General features: G+C 49.3%; 1 protein-coding gene across 1 annotated transcript in view; it reads right to left on the reverse strand.

Moving 5' to 3' along the window:
* The window catches only part of LOC140192800 (autophagy-related protein 2 homolog A-like), a gene marked incomplete at its 5' end in the record, with an annotated part of 161,929 nt that overhangs the window by 112,199 nt on the left and 28,650 nt on the right, over positions 1-21,080 (reverse strand). The window contains 6 exons of the mRNA XM_072250278.1: positions 347-649; positions 3,746-3,834; positions 4,817-4,992; positions 8,230-8,328; positions 16,818-16,965; positions 20,375-20,624. Coding sequence (XP_072106379.1) covers positions 347-649; positions 3,746-3,834; positions 4,817-4,992; positions 8,230-8,328; positions 16,818-16,965; positions 20,375-20,624 — 1,065 coding nt within the window. The remainder of the gene's footprint in view (positions 1-346; positions 650-3,745; positions 3,835-4,816; positions 4,993-8,229; positions 8,329-16,817; positions 16,966-20,374; positions 20,625-21,080) is intronic.

A 21,080-nucleotide genomic window follows, 5' to 3' on the forward strand; every position in this document is an offset into this window, starting at 1 on the left:
GCCTAGCCCCAATGTCTCTTTGTGGTAATGTCTGCAGTGCTTTCAGTTCAAAGTACACATATGTCACCATATACAACACTGCGATACCTTTTCTTGCAGGCATTCTCAATAAATCTACAGAATAATAACCACAACAGAATCAATGAAAGACCACAGACAGATAGACATGGGTAGAGGGACAGACAAACAGAGAATATTGAGAACATTGGATGAAGTGTCCTTGAGAGTGAGCCCATGGGTTGTGGGAACAGTTCAGCAATGGGGCAATGCTGGGTCAAAGAAGGTTGGTAAATGGAGGAGACGAGCCCAGGATGACCGACCGGTAGTAGGACAAAGGCGGACTCACCGTGCAGCTCGTTGAAGCTGAGCTCATATTTGATGGGATCAGTGGTGGAACTGACCCCGAGCTCGGATTTGAAGACCAGGTCTTTACACTCCAGCCGCAGGCTCTCCTTCCTGATGGCCTTCTGGAACCAGGGGCGGCGCTCCCCCTCGGGGCGCAGGTCCGGCACGGGGAACTGCAGCCGGAAGTGGGCTCTGGGCGCCGTGATCCGCACGGCCGTCGGACGCCCCTGGGCAGGAGGCGGGTCGGCCCGGAGAGCAGACAATCCAGAGAGCTGGAACACAAGAGCAGGGTGATAGGGTGAACCTGTGAGGGGAAAAGTTCCAGGTCAAACGGACTGCGAGAGAGGGAAGATGGCCGGTACAAAGGGTTATTACAGCCAGGGTGACACGGATTCAATTCCACCGCTGTCAGTAAGGAGTGTGTTCTCCCCATGACCGTGAAGGTTTCCTCTGGGTGCTCTGGTTTCCTCCCACATTCCAAAGGCACACGGGTTAGAAGGATAATCGGTCACACAGGTGCAACTGGGCAGCATAGGTCTGCTGAAGTGGAACAGCCTGAAAAACATAAGTAAAATGCTTGCAGGCGATAGATGGACCAGGGAAGGAGGGGCGACGGGCAGATTGGGGACAGAGAAGAAATCTATCAACCACTTTTTTCACTCCCCTCCATGGCTGAGCCTCTGGCAGAGAGACTTACAAGGATTCACCCGCACTCTCAGGGGAAAGAAACATCACTGATAACGGGCCGACACCTAAACCTACGCCAGTAGTCAGGGGAAATACCCTCCCAATGGCCAGCCTGTCAAGCCCTGGAAGAATCTGGGAAATTTCACACAGTCGCTCAGTCGACCAAACTCCAAAGTTGAGGCCAGACAGATACAGGAACAGCTGTACATGTGTGGTCTGGGCAGCCTCTGAACTGATGGCATGAACATCGACTCCTCAAACATCTGGTAATTTACAGCTGCATGGACCAAGCACTGCTCTGAGCAGGAATTCATTTTTATTCATTTATTTTTACGTGGCCGGAAAACTGTGCAGCACTTTAATAAAACATCACAGAATGGTACAGCACAGAAACAGGCCCTTTGGCACATCTAGTCGATGCAACACCATTCCAACTGACTACTCCCATTGACCTGCACCAGGACCACAGCTCTCCACACTCCTCCCATTCCTGCACCTGTCCAAACTTGTCTTAAACGGTGAAATCCAGCTCACATCCACCACTTGCTCTGGCAGCTCGTCCCACACTCTCACCACCCTCTGAGTGAAGTTGTTCCCCCTCATGTTCCCCTTGAACATTTCACCTTTCACCCCTAACCCATGACCTCTGGTTGTAGTCCCACTCAACCTCAGTGGAAAAAGCCTGCTTGCACTGACCCTATCTATACCCCTCATAATTATGTATACCTCTGTGAAATTCTCCTCTCCATCTTCTACATTTTCGGGATAAATGTTCGAACCCATTCAATCCATCCCAACAACTCAGATCCTCCGGTCCCAGCAACATCTTTGTCAATTTCCTCTGTACTCTTTCAACCTTATTTACATCTTTCCTGCAGGTAGGTGACCAAAATTGCACACAACAAATAAAAGAAAATTCCGTCTCACGGCAGCGAGGACTATGTGCACAGGAGCATTTCCGGCACTGCGTGGTCACGCCGCTCTCCCTCTGTCCCTTTCCCTTTCCATCACCTATACCCCGCCGCACATCACTTACAGTTAGGTATGGCCCTTGTGGCTACGGGGGTCAGGGGGTATGGAGGGAAGGCTGGGGCGGGGTTCTGAGTTGGATGATCAGCCATGATCATAATAAATGGCAGTGCAGGCTCGAAGGGCCGAATGGCCTACTCCTGCACCTATTTTCTATGTTTCTATGTTTTTATACACACTCCTCGCACTGGTTCCCTCCCTCTCTCCGCTGGCTGCGTGCTCTACCGTCCCCTCCAGGCAGATTCCATCACCTCCATCCATTTCTCACTTCTGCCGATCACTCTAAGTTGCCCTGCGTGCACTGTCACCGACGTGGCTCAGAGGAGAACATTTAATCGCACCTCCTCGCTGTCGCTCGTGCCCTGTGCATTTGGGCGCCACGGCAGTGTAGCGGTCAGTGCAACACCATTACAGCTCGGGGCGTTCCAGAGTCCGAGGTTCCACTGCGGTCCCGTTCTCTCCATACGTCGTCCCCACGGAATGTGTGGGTTTCCCCCGGGAGCTCCGGGTTCCTCCCATAGCCCAGAGACTTCCGGGTAGGTTAGTTGGTCACCGCAGATTGTCCGTTAGTTACTAGGTTAGGGTTAATCAGGGTTTTGGGGATGCCTGGCTACTCCATGCTAAGTAATTAACACACCCCTTCTTTACCTCTTTACAATGACTACCTCCGCTCTATCTCCCAGTCCAGATGAAGACCGCACGCTGGACTGTCCGAATGCCTACTGCTGCCTGACCTAGACCGCCTCTCCAGTGTGTTGCAGTATCTGACACACGATTCCAGCATCCAAGGAAGACTGGCACAGTCCGCTCAATCTCCGCTGCTGTGGCAACCCCACCCGCCCAGAATCAGAAGCGTGATCATCAACAGGAAGTAAGAATGCCCCCACTTCGGCAAGCGGGCAAAACCTGCACACAGCCACTTCGACAAAACTATTCTCTTAACCACATTCCCACTCCCAGTCTCCAGCCACACAGCTTCCCATATTCCCAAACTCCAGCTCCAACACTGATCCTTATCCCCATTTCTAGCCACACCTAACCACCCTCCTGTTGTATGATTCATCTGGTTCTATCTGATCGTCACCATCCCCCCCACCGCTCTCCTCAATCAGATTCGGTTTATGTATCACGTGAACACCGAAGCTTCCTCTTGCATTATCCACCAACGCAGCTAGGGGTGTGCTGGAGGGGCAGCCTGCAAGTGCTGCCCACAATGCCCAGCAGAACAACACAGAGCCCAGCAAGCCCCGTTGTCCCGCTGCCCCCTCCCAGCCACACGCACGCGCAGTTCTCCAACTCCGAGACAGGACTCCGGCCCACGGTCTCCACGCCTCAGTTGCTGGGCTCCAGCTTCCACATTGCGGTCGCCCTCCGGGCTCCGATCTGCTGTGCCGACGTCAAAGTTCATTTATTATCCAAGTATACAACTCTGAAATCCTTCCGTTCTCCGGGTAGCCACGAAACCAAGAGAGAAAAGGCAGCACAATCATCAACCCCCGACCCTTCCAAATCCCTCCTCCCGCACAAAAAAACGAACAAAAACAAAATAGGCATGTCGACCCCCCTCCCAAATTCCCCTCTCCCGCACACAAAAAAAAACAAGATCAGGTGAAAAACACAGAATCTTAAAAAAAACCTACAAGACTGAAAGAAAAGTCTACATCCAAAACGCACAAAATCTCACATAATCCAAGGAATAAGATCTCAGTCTCTGAAAACTCTCCTCGTGACTCAGAACCCAAAATCCCGGTGACATCCCGGTAAACCTCAATCCTGGGACATACAGTAAGGATGAGCTCATGATCTCCCAACGAACCCCAACGCTAGGCTTGCACTTTCTCTGCCTGCCTGCCTGCACTGCACTGTCTCAGTAACTGTAACACTCCACTCTGCAACGCACGCAAAATGACGGAGGAGCTCAACAGGCCGGGTAGCGTCTGTAGGAAAAAGTGAACATTGACGTTTCAGACTGAGACCCTTCAACAGGACTGGAAAGAGAGAGACGTTGGCGTCAGAGGTGTGGGGAGAGGAGGACGCAGTACCAGGTGGTAGGTGGTAGGGAGAGGGAGAGGGGCAGAGATCCAGGGCTGGAGAAGGAGAGATCTGATGGGAGAGGACAGAAAGCCACGGAGGAAAGGGAAGGTCGAGGAGCACCAGAGGGAGGTGATGGGCAAGGAGGTAAGGTGAGAGAGGAAACAGGGGATAGGGAATGGTGGGGGGGGGGCATTACCAGAAGTTTGAAAAATTGATGTTCATGCCGTCAGGTTGGAGGCTACCCGAAAGGAATACAAGGTGTTTCTCCTCCAACCTGAGTGTGGCCTCGTCATGGCAATAGGGGAGGCCCCCTCTACTGCCGTGATGAGGTCACACTCAGGTTGGACTGGGAACGGGAATTAAAATGGACGGCCACTGGGAGATCCCACTTTTTCTGGTGGATGGGGCATAGGTGCTCGGTGAAGCAGTCTTCCAAGCTACGTTGGGTCTCACCGATATACAGGAGGCTGCACCAGGAGCACCAGATAGAGTAGATGACCCTGCTTGCAAGGATGAGTATACTCTGCTTTCTGTTTTCCCTCTGTACTACCTCGATGCATCTATGTACAGAATGATGTGTCTCGATCGCACATGAAGTTTATCCACTGGCCCTCAGTACAGATGACCATTAAAAACCAAACAACAGTCGCACAGACTCCGTTAGTGGAGCAGGTAATGCTCCAATTACAACGGAATCACAAGCGCTCAGCGTGCCACTCACCAGCGTCGGCTCTGCAGGCCTGGACTGCTCTGCCACGAACTCGCTCTCTCGCGTTGGCCACATCTGCAGCAGGGGGTCCACCCTGTCCAGGAAGCCGACGTCAATGTCTGCGTGGCCTCCTGGAGCTCGATCACCAGCTCCGCACTGCACTTTGTGCCTGATCTCCTCCGAGTGCCCTGGGGGGGGAATCCACACCTGCTCAGTCACTCACCTTAACGCACAGTGCAATAAACAGCACGCATGACAAGCTTGCTTTTCACTGTATCTCGGTACATGTGACAATCACAAACCTCTGCAAGAAGAACATCCAAAGCATTACAGGAAGGAGACTTTGGAGAGGCTGTAGAAGCAATTCATCAGGATAGTTAGCTGTAAGGAGGTGTGTTCAAAAAGCAGTGATTTTTGTCACTGACGGTTGGCGAGAAATAAGCAGAAGGGCAATTCAGGTCTGTTTTGCTCACTGTGGTTCAGAGATGCGGGAGTGAAAATGAAACCATTTCACTAATTCAACAAGTTAGGACCTATGAAAAATTTGAAGTTTGAATGGAGAATGAAAATAAAGGTTTTGAGGACATATTCGTTGAGAGGATTGTATGAAGGCAGTCTATTACCTGCACCAGGTGTCTGTGCTGATTTTTTTCATTTACAGTCAATCAAAAGAACACGGCAGCGTACATGGTGAATTCCTCCGTTGATAACTATTAGGAATTAATACAGTTCTATAGTACTGTAATGCCGTTGGTAGTGTTCTAATTTGTTCCATATTTCATTTAAATACATAATTTGTTAATCAGTTTGCCTTTTTTTTTTAAATAAATACCTTTTTAACTATTTCCATGAAATTTCCGCTAATTGGGGCAGCTGCTTAATAGGGCCAAAATATACTTGTCCAGATGTGTCCCAATTAACCAGAATCCACTGTATATAAAGTCATGAGAGACATACTATTTTTCCCAGAGCGGAGGGATCAAGTGCTAGAGGACGTGGGATTAATGTGAGAGGGGGAAAAGTTTCAAATAGATTTATGAGTCAGTTTTTTTTAAAAAAACACAGAGGTAGGTGTCTGGAACATGAGACCAGGTGACGAAGCAGTAGCGATAAAAATGTTGAAGAGGCATTTCGACAGATACACCAACAGGCAGAGACCGGAGGCAGACAGACAGACAATGTGCAAGTAGATGGGTTAAGTTTAACTTGGTATAATGATGATACAGATTTTAAGGCATGGTCCTGTCGTACTGTTCTCTGTTCTATAAATGACCGGCGCAAATCCTGGAACTATGTACTCTCTCCCGCTACTAGGAACGTCTCAACATGTCACCTGCCGTGCTCCCGAACGACCTCGTAAATTGTAAAGGACAGGCCTCCTAAACTAATGTCTCTGGAGATATCTGTTTAGTACCATCACCTCACAACCAATAGTCACAAATCAGTAAGATCACCTCTCCTTCTTCGGAACTCCAAAGCATACAGACCTAATCTCTTCATCTGCTCATGAGGGGAAGGAAACAGGGCTGTTATCAGATTGCTCTATGCTGGATCTTGCTAGATGACACTTCAGGAACCTCTGACCATCTACAGATGTACTGCTGAAAGTGCAGCATGGTCTGCTACGGCAACTTGAAGCTGCCTCAGTAGAATCTACCGGAGGGCAACATCCATGAGAGATCCCCACCAGCTGGGCCATGTCGTCCTCTCACAGCTCCCACCAGGTCCCACCATACCTGCAAGTTGACCGTTAGGGTGTTCTGCACAAGGACTCCCAAGTCCTTTGTTTCTCAGATTCTTGGATTTTCTCCCCGTTCAGAAACTAGTCCGCACATTTACTGTATTTCTACCAAAGTGCACGACCAGGCATTTTCCAACACTGCATTTCACTTGCCACTTTCTTGCCCTTTCTCCTAATCTGTCTAAGTCCTTCTGCATCCTATCTGTTTCCTCAACACTACCTGCCTCTCCTCCAATCTTCATATCATCTGCAAACTTGGTAACAAAGCCATCTAATTCTGTCATCCAAACTATTGACATACAGCATAAAAAGAAGCAGTCCCAACCCAACCCCTGCGGAACACCACTAGTCACTGGCAGCCAACCAGAAAAGGATTCTTTTATTCCCACTTGCTGCCTCCTACCAATCAGCCAATGCTCTAACCATGTTAGTAACTTTCCTGTAATACCATGGGCTCTTAACTTGGTAAGCAGCCTCGTGTGTAGCACCTTGTCAAAGTCCCTCTGAAAGTGCAAATATACAACAGCCCCTTTATCTATTCTACGTGTAATCTCCTCAAAGAATTACAACAGGTTTGTCAGCCAAGATTCTCCCTGAAGGAAACCATGCTGACTTTGTCCTATGTCACCAAGTGCACCATAACCTCATCTTTAACAATAGACTCTGACATCTTCCCGACCACTGAGGTCAGGTTAACTGGTCTGTAATTTCCTTTCTGCTGCCTTCCTCCTTTCTTAGAGTGGAGTGACATTTGTAATTTTCCAGTCCTCTGGAACCATGCCAGAGTCCAATGATTTTTATTATTAATCCCTCCACAGTCTCTAACGCTTCTTCTTTCAGAACCCTAGGGCGCAGTTCATCTGGTCTGGGTGATTTACGTACCCTTAGGTCTTTCAGCTTTTGGAGCACCTTCTCCCTTGTCATAGTAACCACACTCACTTCTCTTCCTTCACACTCTTCAACATCTGGGACATGCTAGTGCCTTCCACAGGGAAGACTGACACAAGATACTCATTTAGTTCATCTGCCATCTCCTTGTCCCCCGATATTATAGACAATAGACAATAGGTGCAGGAGTAGGCCATTCAGCCCTTCGAGCCATCACCACCATTCACTGTGATCATGGCTGATCATCCACAATCAGTACCCTTTTCCTGCCTTCTCCCCATATCCCTTCACTCCGCTATCTTTAAGATCTCTATCTAACTCTGTTTTGAAAGAATCCAGAGAATTGGCCTCCACTGCCTTCTGAGGCAGAGCATTCCACAGAACCACAACTCTCTGTGTGAAAAAGTTTTTCCTCAACTCCGTTCTAAATTGTTTATTATTTATATTATTTCTCCGGTCTCGTTTTCTAGTGGTCCTATATCCACTCTCATCTATTTTTCACATATTTGGAAACGCTTTGACTATCCACTTTGATATTGTTTGCTAGCTTGCTTTCATATTTTATCTTTTCCCCCCAAATGATTCTTCTGGTTGGTCTCTGTAGGTTTTTAAAAAGCTTCTCATCCTGTGTCTCCCCACTAATTTTTGCTTTGTTGCATGCCCACTCTTTCGTTTTTACATTAGCTTTGACTTCCCCGTGTGCCTTGAGCATATGCCAGTCAACTCGATTTAACTTGTCTTCAGTAGGACGTCACTGGTCAGATCAGCAGAACTGGTGAGCCCCTGATGACCTTACCTTGCCTTCTGTCCTGCACGTCTGCCTGTAGTGGACCTGAGCACAGGGGCAGGCACTGGATTCGCCAGACACCGGGGGTGACCTCCTGAAGATCAGCAGCTGGATAGGGAGAAACAGCAAGAAGGTGAAGGGAGTTTACTGCTTCATTGGCCTGGGCGGAGTGTATTCAGGTTCATTCTGGATCTAGACACAGTAGGCTCTGCCGACCCTTCAAGCTGTCCCGCCAGCAACCCCCCAATTGAATCCTGGCCTAATCACAGGACAATTAACAATGACCAGTTAACCTACTAACCGGTATGTCTTTGGACTGTGGGTGGAAACTGGAGCACTGGAGAAACCCATGAGGTCATGGGGAGAACGTACAAACTCCTTGCAGAGAACGTCAGGATTAAATTCTAAACTCTGACGCCGTGAGCTGCGACTGCCATGCTACCGTTACGCCTCGTGATGATATCATGGATAACCTAACTAGGGATTTGTTGAAATAAGAAATAAAACCTTCACCCAATTTAACGGGACATTCTGATGGGACCACTCAAAGTTGGGAAAAGTTGCATTAGGTTGCAAACTCAACCAGCTCCCTCCATCATGGTACTAGCCTCTCCAGCATCGAGGACATTTTCAAAAGGCGGATGGCTTCAACAACGTGACATCCATCATTGAGGGCCCTCATCACCCAGGTCATGCCCTCTTTTCATCCCTGCCATCAGGAAGGGGGTACAGAAGCCTGAATGCACCTACTCAATGCTTTAGGAACAGCTCCTTCCCCTCTGCCATCATCAGACTTCTGAATGGACATTGAACCCATGAACACTACCTCACTGAGGATCTTGTGCTTTCCTGGCGTACATGCCAAATAGTCTCTTCTTGGGCTTCTAGCCAGATAAAGGTATTGGCTTTAATCGATGTTTCGATGACAAACTCTTCAATCCCTGATGAGTATGGCAGAGCTTGTCATCGAAACGTTGGCTAAAATCAATACCGGTATCCGGCTGGAAGCCCAAGAAGGATTTAATCGACTATTTCCCCTCAATAGCTTTCAGTTCCCTGGCCCCGACCGCTTCACTTTCACCATGTACCCTTTACACTACTATCCCCCATAAAGAAGGCCTTAAGGCTCTCTGCTCCTTTCTCGACAACAGTCCTGACCAGTTCCCCTCCACCACCACCCTCCGCAAAATTTCCAGCAGCTCCTCACATTTTGTCCGAATTCAAGGGCCAGCCATGGGCATGCCTGCCTTTTTCACTGGCTACGTAGAACATTTCAAGCTCCAAGCCTTTCCTGGTAATGCTCCCCAACTCTTCCTCCGCTGCACTGATGCTGTTTCATGCACCCATGCTGAGCTCCTCAATTTCATCCACTTTGCCTCGAACTTCCACCCTGGTCCCATCTCTGACACCTCCCTTTCCTTTCCCAATCTCCCTGTTTCCATCTCTGGAGACAAAATGTCGACAGACATCTTTTGTAACCTACAAATCCCTATGGCTATCTTTACTATAGCTCTTCCCACTTGGCTCCTGTAAAAATGCTATTAACCCTTTTCTCAGTTCCTTTGGCCCTGCCACATTTGCTCCCAGGATGAGACTTTCCTTACAAGGACATCAGAGGGGTCCTCCTGCTTCAAAGAACGGGGTTTCCCTTCCTCCACCATTGATGGTGCATCGCCTCCACTTCCCGGATATCCACGCTCACCACGTCTTCCCACCACCTGAACAGTGAGAGAATTCCTCGTGACCTCACCTCCCACACCCACATCGTTCTCTGCAGCTCCCGCCACCTTCAACGGGATCCCATCACAAACACGTCTTTAACTCCTCCGCCCACACTCTCCGCCTTCCATCGGGATCACTTCCTTCGTGATTCCCTGCCCGCCAGTCTCCCTCCTGGCACAAATCCTTACAAGTGATGGAAATACTACGCTTGCCCCCACCCAAATTCAGGGCCCCAAGCAGCCCTACCAGGTGAGGCAACACCTCACCCGCGAATCTGTTGGGCTTGTCTTGTGGCCGGTGCTCGTGACGCAGACTCCTCTACGTTGGCGAAGCCCAACGTAAACCTGACTACCTCCGTTCCATCCACAACGAGCGGAGTTTCCCAGAGGCCAACCATTTTAATTCCTATCCCCATTCCTGTTCTGACATGTCGGTCCACGGCCTCCTCATTTACCAAGATGAGGCAACTCTCAGGGTGGAGGAGCAACTCCTGATTTTCCTTCTAAGTAGCCTCCAGCCTGATGGCATGAGCAACGGTTTCTCCTTCTGGTAATTTTTTTCCCCCTTTCTCCCTTCCTTCTGACCTGTGCCCTCGCCTTCTCACCTGCCCATCACCTCCCCCTGACGCCCTTCTTCTTCCCCTTTTCCCATGGTTCATGCTCCTATCAGATTCCATCTTCTCCAGCCCTTTGCCTTCTCCATCCATCACCTCTCAAGTGCTTGCTCCATGCCCCCTTCCCCACTCATCTGGCCTCACCTATACCCCTCCTACCCTTACCCCCATCCCACTTCCTTATTCTGGCTCCTTCCCCCTTTGTGTCCTGATGAAGAGCCTTGGCCTGAAACATCGACTTCATTCCTATAGATGCTGCCCGGTTTGCTGAGGTCCTCCAGCATTTTGTGTGATAGGCAGATATATTTATAATATAAATATTTCTCTTGTTGTAATTCATGGGTTTTTATGTACTGCTGCTGCAAAACAACAAATTTCACCACAATAAAGGATCTAGTGCTTTCCAAGTGCCATTACAAAAAAAGCACGGCAGAGCACCTCTACTTCTTAGGAGTGTCCGAAGATCCGACGTGACACCTAAAACAGGGGTCTCCAACCTTTTTTGCACCGTGGACCTGTTTAATATTGGCAATATTCTTGCGGAGAGGGTGGGGGGGGTGTTCAAGTAGGGTTAAACTCACCTCAACATGTCTTTTATAGTTAGAGTCGCCAACTTTCTCAATCCCAAATAAGGGACAAAAGTAGCAGTCTAATACGGGACACTTGTGTTTATCCGGAGAAAGACTACCATGACCGCGAAGCATTGCACAGGCACCTGTGTGCTCACGTGTGTACGTGCCGATTTGTTTCTCCACGATTCGGTTTTGGCTAAATCTTTCCGACTATTCTGTACAGACATTATTTCTACTTTATATAGGCTGTGTATTTATCAAATCATTCCTGCTTTTACTATATGTTAGAGTTATTTTCGGTTTTATGTGTTATTTGGTGTTATTTGGTATCATTTGGTAGATTATTTTTTGGGTCTAGGAACACTCAAAAATTTTTCCCATGTAAATTAGTGGTAATTGCTTCTTCGCTTTACGCCATTTCGGCACGCAAGTTTTCATAGGAATGCTCTACCTTGGCAGGGGAAATACTGGAGAAGGGCAGTCCCGTATGGGACAAATGAATTTAGCCCAATATCCGGGATGTCCTGGACTCTCTGACGATGGTGTCTGAAAAGAGGATGCTGTCTAAGTTGCATGCCATCTTGGTCAATGTCTCCCATCCACTACATAATGTACTGGGTGGGCACAGGAGTACATTCAGCCAGAGACTCATTCCACCGAGATGCAACACAGAGCGTCATAGGAAGTCACTCCTGCCTGTGGCCATCAAACTTTACAACTCCTCCCTTGGAGGGTCAGACACCCTGAGCCAATAGGCTGGTCCTGGACTTATTTCCTGGCATAATTTACATATTACTATTTAACTATTTATGGTTCTATTACTATTTATTATTTATGGTGCAACTGTAACGAAAACCAATTTCCCTCAGGATCAATAAAGTATGACTATGACAAATACGGGACAGCTGGCAACCCTATGTTCAAGTTCAACAGTGTTTGACAGGGAATGAGGAAAAGGTGCAGCTGACTCATATCGGCCCGGTGGTTGGGGACCGCTGATCTAAAACTTTGACAAACTTCTGAGGAAGTGTGGTGAGGAGCATACTGACTGGCTGCATCACAGCCTGGGATGGAAACATCGAAAGCCTTGAACAGAAAGTTCTACAACAAAGTAGTGGACACAGCCCAGTCCATCACGGGTAAAGCCCTCCCCTCCATTGAGCACATCTACACGGTGTGCTGTCACAGGAAAGCAGCATCCGGGACCCCCACCACCCAGGACATGCTCTCTTCTCACTGCTAGCATCAGGAAGGAGGTACAGGAGCCTCAGGACCCACACCACCAGGTTCAGGAACAGTTATTACCCTCAACCATCAGGCTCCTGAACCAGTGAGGATAACCTCAACTCTGAACTGATTCCACACCCTATGGACTCACCTTCCAGGACTCTATCACTCATGTTCTCAGTATGTATTTATTATTTGTTTTGTCTTTGCACATTAATTATTTGCTTTTGTTGTGTGTGGCTTTTCACAGATTCTACTCTGTTTCTTTGCATCGACTGTTAATGCAAGAAAATGAATCTCGGGTTCGCCTGTGGTGACATCTACGTACTTTGACAATAAATTTACTTTGACCTTTGATCTTGATAAACAAGGTTCACGGTACTTTGATGCAAGTGGTAACAATTTAAATTCATTTTTTCAGCGGTGATGTGTCACTTGCAAATTCAGCACTTTTTGCCGATTCTGAACTAACCCTTCAAAAGGTGGTGGTGTGGCGATTCAGTCTCCCAAACCTCCACAGTCGTGCTGGTGAAGCCTCTCCCACAGTGGGGAGGACTTAGACCCAGTGACGGTGACGGTGACGGTGGGGGAATGATGACCGATTTCCATGAAAGGACGGTGTGTGACTGAGGGTGATGGTGGAGGAACGATGACAGATTTCTACAAAAGGACGGTGTGTGACTGAGGGTCGTGGTGATTCAGTCTCCTGAACCTCCACAGTCGTGCTGGTGAAGCCTCTCCCACAGTGGGGAGGACTTAGACCCAGTGACGGTGACGGTGGGGGAATGATGACCGATTTCCATGAAAGGACGGTGTGTGACTGAGGGTGATGGTGGAGGAACGATGACAGATTTCTACAAAAGGACGGTGTGTGACTGAGGGTCGTGGCGATCCAGTCTCCTGAACCTCCACAGTCGTGCTGGTGAAGCCTCTCCCACAGTGGGGAGGACTTAGACCCAGTGATGGTGGAGGAACGACGACAGATTTCTACAGAAGGACAGTGTGTGACTGAGGGTGGAGGTGATTCAGTGACGGTGATGGTGAAGGAACGACGACAGATTTCTACAAGAGGACGGTGTGTGACTGAGGGTGGGGGTGGTTCAGTGACGGTGATGGTGGAGGAACGACGACAGATTTCTACAGAAGGACGGTGTGTGACTGAGGGTGGGGGTGATTCAGTGACGGTGATGGTGGAGGAACGACGACAGATTTCTACAGAAGGACGGTGTGTGACTGAGGGTGGGGGTGATTCAGTGACAGTGATGGTGAAGGAACGAGAGATTTCTACAGAAGGACGGTGTGTGACTGAGGGTGGGGGTGATTCAGTGACGGTGATGGTGAAGGAACGACGACAGATTTCTACAGAAGGACGGTGTGTGACTGAGGGTGGGGGTGATTCAGTGACGGTAATGGTGGAGGAACGACGACAGATTTCTACAAGAGGACGGTGTGTGACTGAGGGTGGGGGTGATTCAGTGACGGTGATGGTGAAGGAACGACGACAGATTTCTACAGAAGGACGGTGTGTGACTGAGGGTGGGGGTGATTCAGTGACGGTAATGGTGGAGGAACGACGACAGATTTCTACAAGAGGACGGTGTGTGACTGAGGGTGGGGGTGATTCAGTGACGGTGATGGTGAAGGAACGACGACAGATTTCTACAGAAGGACGGTGTGTGACTGAGGGTGGGGGTGATTCAGTGACGGTAATGGTGGAGGAACGACGACAGATTTCTACAAGAGGACGGTGTGTGACTGAGGGTGGGGGTGATTCAGTGACGGTGATGGTGAAGGAACGACGACAGATTTCTACAGAAGGACGGTGTGTGACTGAGGGTGGGGGTGATTCAGTGACGGTAATGGTGGAGGAACGACGACAGATTTCTACAGAAGGATGGTGTGTGACTGAGGGTGGGGGTGATTCAGTGACGGTGATGGTGAAGGAACGATAGATTTCTACAGAAGGACGGTGTGTGACTGAGGGTGGGGGTGATTCAGTAACGGTGATGGTGAAGGAACGACGACAGATTTCTACAGAAGGACGGTGTGTGACTGAGGGTGGGGGTGATTCAGTGACGGTAATGGTGGAGGAACGACGACAGATTTCTACAAGAGGACGGTGTGTGACTGAGGGTGGGGGTGATTCAGTGACGGTGATGGTGAAGGAACGACGACAGATTTCTACAGAAGGACGGTGTGTGACTGAGGGTGGGGGTGATTCAGTGACGGTAATGGTGGAGGAACGACGACAGATTTCTACAAGAGGACGGTGTGTGACTGAGGGTGGGGGTGATTCAGTGACGGTGATGGTGAAGGAACGACGACAGATTTCTACAGAAGGACGGTGTGTGACTGAGGGTGGGGGTGATTCAGTGACGGTAATGGTGGAGGAACGACGACAGATTTCTACAGAAGGATGGTGTGTGACTGAGGGTGGGGGTGATTCAGTGACGGTGATGGTGAAGGAACGATAGATTTCTACAGAAGGACGGTGTGTGACTGAGGGTGGGGGTGATTCAGTAACGGTGATGGTGAAGGAACGACGACAGATTTCTACAGAAGGACGGTGTGTGACTGAGGGTGGGGGTGATTCAGTGACGGTAATGGTGGAGGAACGACGACAGATTTCTACAAGAGGACGGTGTGTGACTGAGGGTGGGGGTGATTCAGTGACGGTGATGGTGAAGGAACGATAGATTTCTACAGAAGGACAGTGTGTGACTGAGAGTGGGGGTGATTCAGTGACGGTAATGGTGAAGGAACGACGACAGATTTCTACAGAAGGACGGTGTGTGACTGAGGGTGGGGGTGATTCAGTGACGGTGATGGTGAAGGAACGATAGATTTCTACAGAAGGACGGTGTGTGACTGAGGGTGGGGGTGATTCAGTGACGGTAATGGTGAAGGAACGACGACAGATTTCTACAGAAGGATGGTGTGTGACTGAGAGTGGGGGTGATTCAGTAACGGTGATGGTGAAGGAACGACGACAGATTTCTACAGAAGGACGGTGTGTGACTGAGGGTGGGGGTGATTCAGTGACGGTAATGGTGGAGGAACGACGACAGATTTCTACAGAAGGATGGTGTGTGACTGAGGGTGGGGGTGATTCAGTGACGGTGATGGTGAAGGAACGATAGATTTCTACAGAAGGACGGTGTGTGACTGAGGGTGGGGGTGATTCAGTAACGGTGATGGTGAAGGAACGACGACAGATTTCTACAGAAGGACGGTGTGTGACTGAGGGTGGGGGTGATTCAGTGACGGTAATGGTGGAGGAACGACGACAGATTTCTACAGAAGGACGGTGTGTGACTGAGGGTGGGGGTGATTCAGTGACGGTGATGGTGAAGGAACGACGACAGATTTCTACAGAAGGACAGTGTGTGACTGAGAGTGGGGGTGATTCAGTGACGGTAATGGTGAAGGAACGACGATAGATTTCTACAGAAGGACGGTGTGTGACTGAGGGTGGGGGTGATTCAGTGACGGTGATGGTGAAGGAACGACGACAGATTTCTACAGAAGGACGGTGTGTGACTGAGGGTGGGGGTGATTCAGTGACGGTAATGGTGGAGGAACGACGACAGATTTCTACAGAAGGACGGTGTGTGACTGAGGATGGGGGTGATTCAGTGACGGTGATGGTGGAGGAACGACGACAGATTTCTACAGAAGGACGGTGTGTGACTGAGGGTGGGGGTGATTCAGTGACGGTGATGGTGAAGGAACGATAGATTTCTACAGAAGGACAGTGTGTGACTGAGAGTGGGGGTGATTCAGTGACGGTAATGGTGAAGGAACGACGACAGATTTCTACAGAAGGACGGTGTGTGACTGAGGGTGGGGGTGATTCAGTGACGGTGATGGTGAAGGAACGACGACAGATTTCTACAGAAGGACGGTGTGTGACTGAGGGTGGGGGTGATTCAGTGACGGTGATGGCGAAGGAACGACGACAGATTTCTACAAGAGGACGGTGTGTGACTGAGGGTGCTGGTGCTCCACTGCCACCCTTGATGCTGGAGGTAGAAGTCACGGTGTGAGGATCCCGGGCAGGTAACCGCAGTACGTTTTGTAAGATGGTGCACACTGCAGACACAGTACGCTGGTGACCGAGGGAGGGAGTGTTTGTTGGGAGGTCTACTGAAGTGGGCTGCCCTGTCCTGGAGGGTGCCGAGATTCCTGAGCTGTACTCCCCCAGGCCAGTGGGGAGTGTCCCATCACATTCCTGGCCTGCCGTGAGCCGACAGTACCCAAGGTGATCAGACTCACTGTCTATAAGGGTGCGTTACTGACTTTGGTTGGTACGTCTAGTTTGTTTCTCCTGTGTAGTTTGTCATTGCACCCGTGCACGTTCAGGATGCTGCCCTCTTGTAGATGCGCTCAGTGTGACCATGAACTCGACTCTGAGTGCTGAGCCGTACGGGAGGGGAGGGCGGTGCGGGAACAATGTCACTCACCTCTGTGTACTCGGCCCTCTGCTGCGTCCCTTCAGGCCACAGGCTCTCCAGTACCTCCAGTGCACCGAAGCAGGCGTCCGCACACAGCAGCTGCACGCCTCTGCCTGCCTTCTGTTCACAAGCCAGCTGCACCGCGCTGCCGATCAGCCTGGAATCGAAGAGAAAACAAACGGTCACGTACGTGCAGAGCAAGAACAACAAAGAGTTAAACGTTTTTAATGGTACACGCTGGCCACCTACACTGCGGGAGCAACCGAGATGAAAATGTGTGCATTCAGGATCTAGCACAAACAGAGCAGCCTCCCGTGCACAGGAGGCCCAAGTGATTCGCCACACAATCCACATTTTCAAAATAGAATAGAATAGAATATCTTTATTGTCATTGTTGTGGAGCAATGAAACACAGTTTAGCAGCTCAACATTTTGCAGCATGACAAAGAATATACACATAAAATAAACTCTAAAACCTCAGGAGTGCAGTGCACAATTAATAATATATGGATGGGGAGGGGGGGTAGGACTATTCCACACCTGCCATTCCTGGAAGTGTGATGCATTTAGCTGCTGCCGTCTTAGGAGGGGGGCAGGAGAAGGGAAGGAGGTGTTATACATTTCACTGCTTGTGGGTAGAAGCTGTTAAGGAGTCTCTTTGTTTTCATCCTTAATGCTCTATATCTCTTCCCAGAAGGTAGAGGGAAGAACAAGTGATGTCCAGGATGAGTGGGATCCTTTGAAATACAAGTAGCCTTCTTTTGAAGTCTGCCAGTATAAATGTCTCTGAGGGAGGGTAATGTTGTGCCAATAACCCGCTCTGCTACCCTCACCACCCACTGCAAATCCTTCCTGTTCTGTTCTGTGCAGCTGGCAAACCACACTGCACAGCAATACATCAGGAGGCTCTCTATAGTTGTCTGATATAAGTTGATCAGCAGGTGATGAGGGAGGAGAGCTTGCTTTAGCTTCCTTAGGAAGTAGAGCCTCTGTGGGGCCTTCCCCACCTGATAAGAGACATGGGTCCGATACAGTTCCAAAACATTAACATTCGTAAGGGACCCAAAAATAACTCTGTTTTATTCAGCAGGGATCTGAGGGGGAGCTGTGTCAGCGGCAAGGACCTGGAACGCTCTTGCCAGAAAGAGGAGGCAGAGTCTTGAAGACAAGTCTGGTCCAGCTTGTGAATCACCCAGGTAGATTAGGCCATGGGACAAGGTTGGAAGATGGGATTAATACAGAAGGTTGCCCACTGCTTACCACGGATCTCAGTGACAGGATAAATCGGAATCAGGTGATCACTGACTTATAGGTACAACGTGAAATCTGTGGCTTTGCAACAGCAGTAGAGTGCAAAAACACTAAATTGATATGAATTACAAAGGAATAATGAGACAGTGTGAACAGATGATTCAGAAATCTGATGGCGGAGGGGAGGAGACAAGGTTAAGTAAAGAGAAAGATAACTTCAGGGCAGCCTAAAAAATCTCATCATTTTAAAGTTCAACATTCAAAGCTGGTTTATTATGAAAGTAACATAATTAACCCTGAGATTTGTTTTCACAGTAGAACAGAGAATCACAATAGAATCACTGAAAAACTACACACAAAGACAGTCACAGACCTAACGTGCAGAAGAGGTCAAACTGTGCAAAACGCCAAAACGTAAACACAAACAAGAAACTAAAAAGTCATAAATACACTTTGTTGTTCTTTCTCTCTGTGCCCTGGGATGCATCAAGTGGCAACAGTGCATGGGTCTGTTTTTCACAAGGCCGAATAGAATAAACACCACTGAAAACATCAGCTTGAGAGTGAGTGTGTATTATAAAATAAACACTATTGGGAACACGAGCTCGAGAGTGAGTGTGTATTATAAAATAAACACTATTGGGAACACGAGCTCGAGAGTGAGTGTGTATTATAAAATAAACACTATTGGGAACACGAGCTCGAGAGTGAGTGTGTATTATAAAATAAACACTATTGGGAACACGAGCTCGAGAGTGAGTGTGTATTATAAAATAAACACTATTGGGAACACGAGCTCGAGAGTGAGTGTGTATTATAAAATAAACACTATTGGGAACACGAGCTCGAGAGTGAGTGTGTATTATAAAATATACCCCATAGGGAACATGAGGAGTAGATTGCATTATTAAAGATTACAGGGAGTGAGTGTGTATTATAAAATAACGGAGGAGTGAATGGGCAGACTGGGAATGAAGGATGTCGGATTAGAGTGTGTTACTGAAGACTACAGGCAGTGGGTGACATAGAGTAAGATTTCAGTTGGAAGAATTGACTGAATAGTCTGAATTTGCTTTCTCCATGACAGAGGGTACGAAGGCTCATTTGTCAGGGGGTGTAAGACGGAGCGGGGCAGATGACCTGGATCTTTTTCCCCGTGGTCATCCTCATCATCGTCACCTGCCCTTCCATATTAACAATAGGTACGTTTAATGTCAGAAAAATGCATACAATGTACATCTGGAAATTCTTTTTCTTCGCAAACATCAACGGAAACCGTGCAGTGCCCCAAAGAATGAACGAAGGTTAATCGTTAGAACCCCAAAGCGCCTCCCCCCACAACTGCCCCTCCCACACACAAGCAACAGCAAAGTAACGACACAGGCGATCATGATTGTTCTTGGTAAATTCTTCTACAGATGTGGTTTGCCATTGCTTTCTGGGCAGTGTCTTTATAAGATGGGGTGACCCCAGCCATTATCAATACTCTCCAGAGATTGTCTGCCTGGTGTCAGTGGTCACATAACCAGGACTTGTGATCTGCACCGGCTGCTCATACGACCTGCTCCAACGGCTTCACGTCACCCTGATCGGGGGAGCAAAGCAGATGCTACACCTTGCCCAAGGGTGACCTGCAGGCCAGTGGAGGAAAGGACTACCTCACACCTCCTTTGGTAGAGACGTAGCTCCAACCTTGCCACCCAAATGCTCGGGGTAGCAAAAGCAGGAAAGCAAACATGAAGAAATCTGCAGATGCTGGAAATTCAAGAAACACACACAAAATGCTGGTGAACGCAGCAGGCCAGGCAGCATCTCTAGGAGGAGGTACAGTCGACGTTTCAGGCCGAAACCCTTCCTCAGGACTAACTGAAGGAAGAGCTAGTAAAAGATCTGAAAGTGGGAGGGGGAGGGGAGATCTGAGATGATAGGAGAAGACAGGAGGGCGAGGGATGGAGCCAAGAGCTGGACAGGTGACTGGCAAAAGGGATACAAAGCTGGAGAAGGGAGAGGATCATGGGACGGGAGGCCTAAGGAGAAAGAAAGGGGGAAGGGAGCACCAGAGGAAGATATAGTGAGAGGGACACAGCGGGAGAGCATAGGTTCGAGGTGAGGGGAAGGAGTTTTTATTTACTCAGGGAGAGGCTGATATCTGGTACGTGCTGACAGAGGAAGTGGTGTATTCAGATAAAATCACCATGTTTAAGAGGTACTTGAGCAGAGGGATAAGGTCCTAAGGGGGTAAACAGAATTAGTGTAGACAGGCACAGAGGTAAGCACGGACACATGGGACCGAATGGCCCGTTTCAGGACTGTACCTGATGTTATTCCGGGGACAGGCCTTCTCAAACTGCCTCCTCAAGTGGGTGAAGTCGCAGCCTCCGAAGATGGTGTCCCTGAAGTAGGTCAGCTCGGTGAAGTAGTGGCGGGCGGCCGCGGGGAGGGAGGCCGGGGCGGCAGGCGGCACACGTTCCAGGTGCAGCAGCGTGGCCGTGAGTCCGCCGAAGGTCAGTTTGAGCAGCAGCTCGGTTTTCACGCTGTCCAGTGACGCAGGCTGCTGGGACCTGCCTGAGGAGGGAAGGGGCAGCAGGGTTAAGGATGTGGGGAAAGGCGCACCCACTCCCTCATTTCAGTTCACCTCCGCCCGCGTCTTTCAGCACACAGATATCGGCATTGCAGTCTTTCATTCCTCTCTCCACTTTCCAGCGCATCCTCTGACAACAACCATTCCTTCTACGTCAGAAAAAGGGCTGAGCATCAAGCATTGGCTCGTTTTAAGGAAGAGGGAGGGGGCGGTTCACACATTCCTGTTTACATCAGGAGCTGAGGTTGAGAGCTTCAGATTCCTGGGAGTGAAATCACCAACAGTCGCCACAGCCAAGAAAGCTCCCTGGCACCTCTACCTCCTCAGGAAGCTCACGAAACGTGGCATGCCCCTGTCGACCCTCACTAATTATTTTACCCACACACCACAGAGGGCATCCTGACCAGACGCATCACGGCTCGGTACGGTAACCACTCTCC

This window comes from Mobula birostris, unplaced genomic scaffold (assembly GCF_030028105.1).
Source record: "Mobula birostris isolate sMobBir1 unplaced genomic scaffold, sMobBir1.hap1 scaffold_268, whole genome shotgun sequence".
Classification (NCBI taxonomy): Eukaryota; Metazoa; Chordata; class Chondrichthyes; order Myliobatiformes; family Myliobatidae; genus Mobula; species Mobula birostris.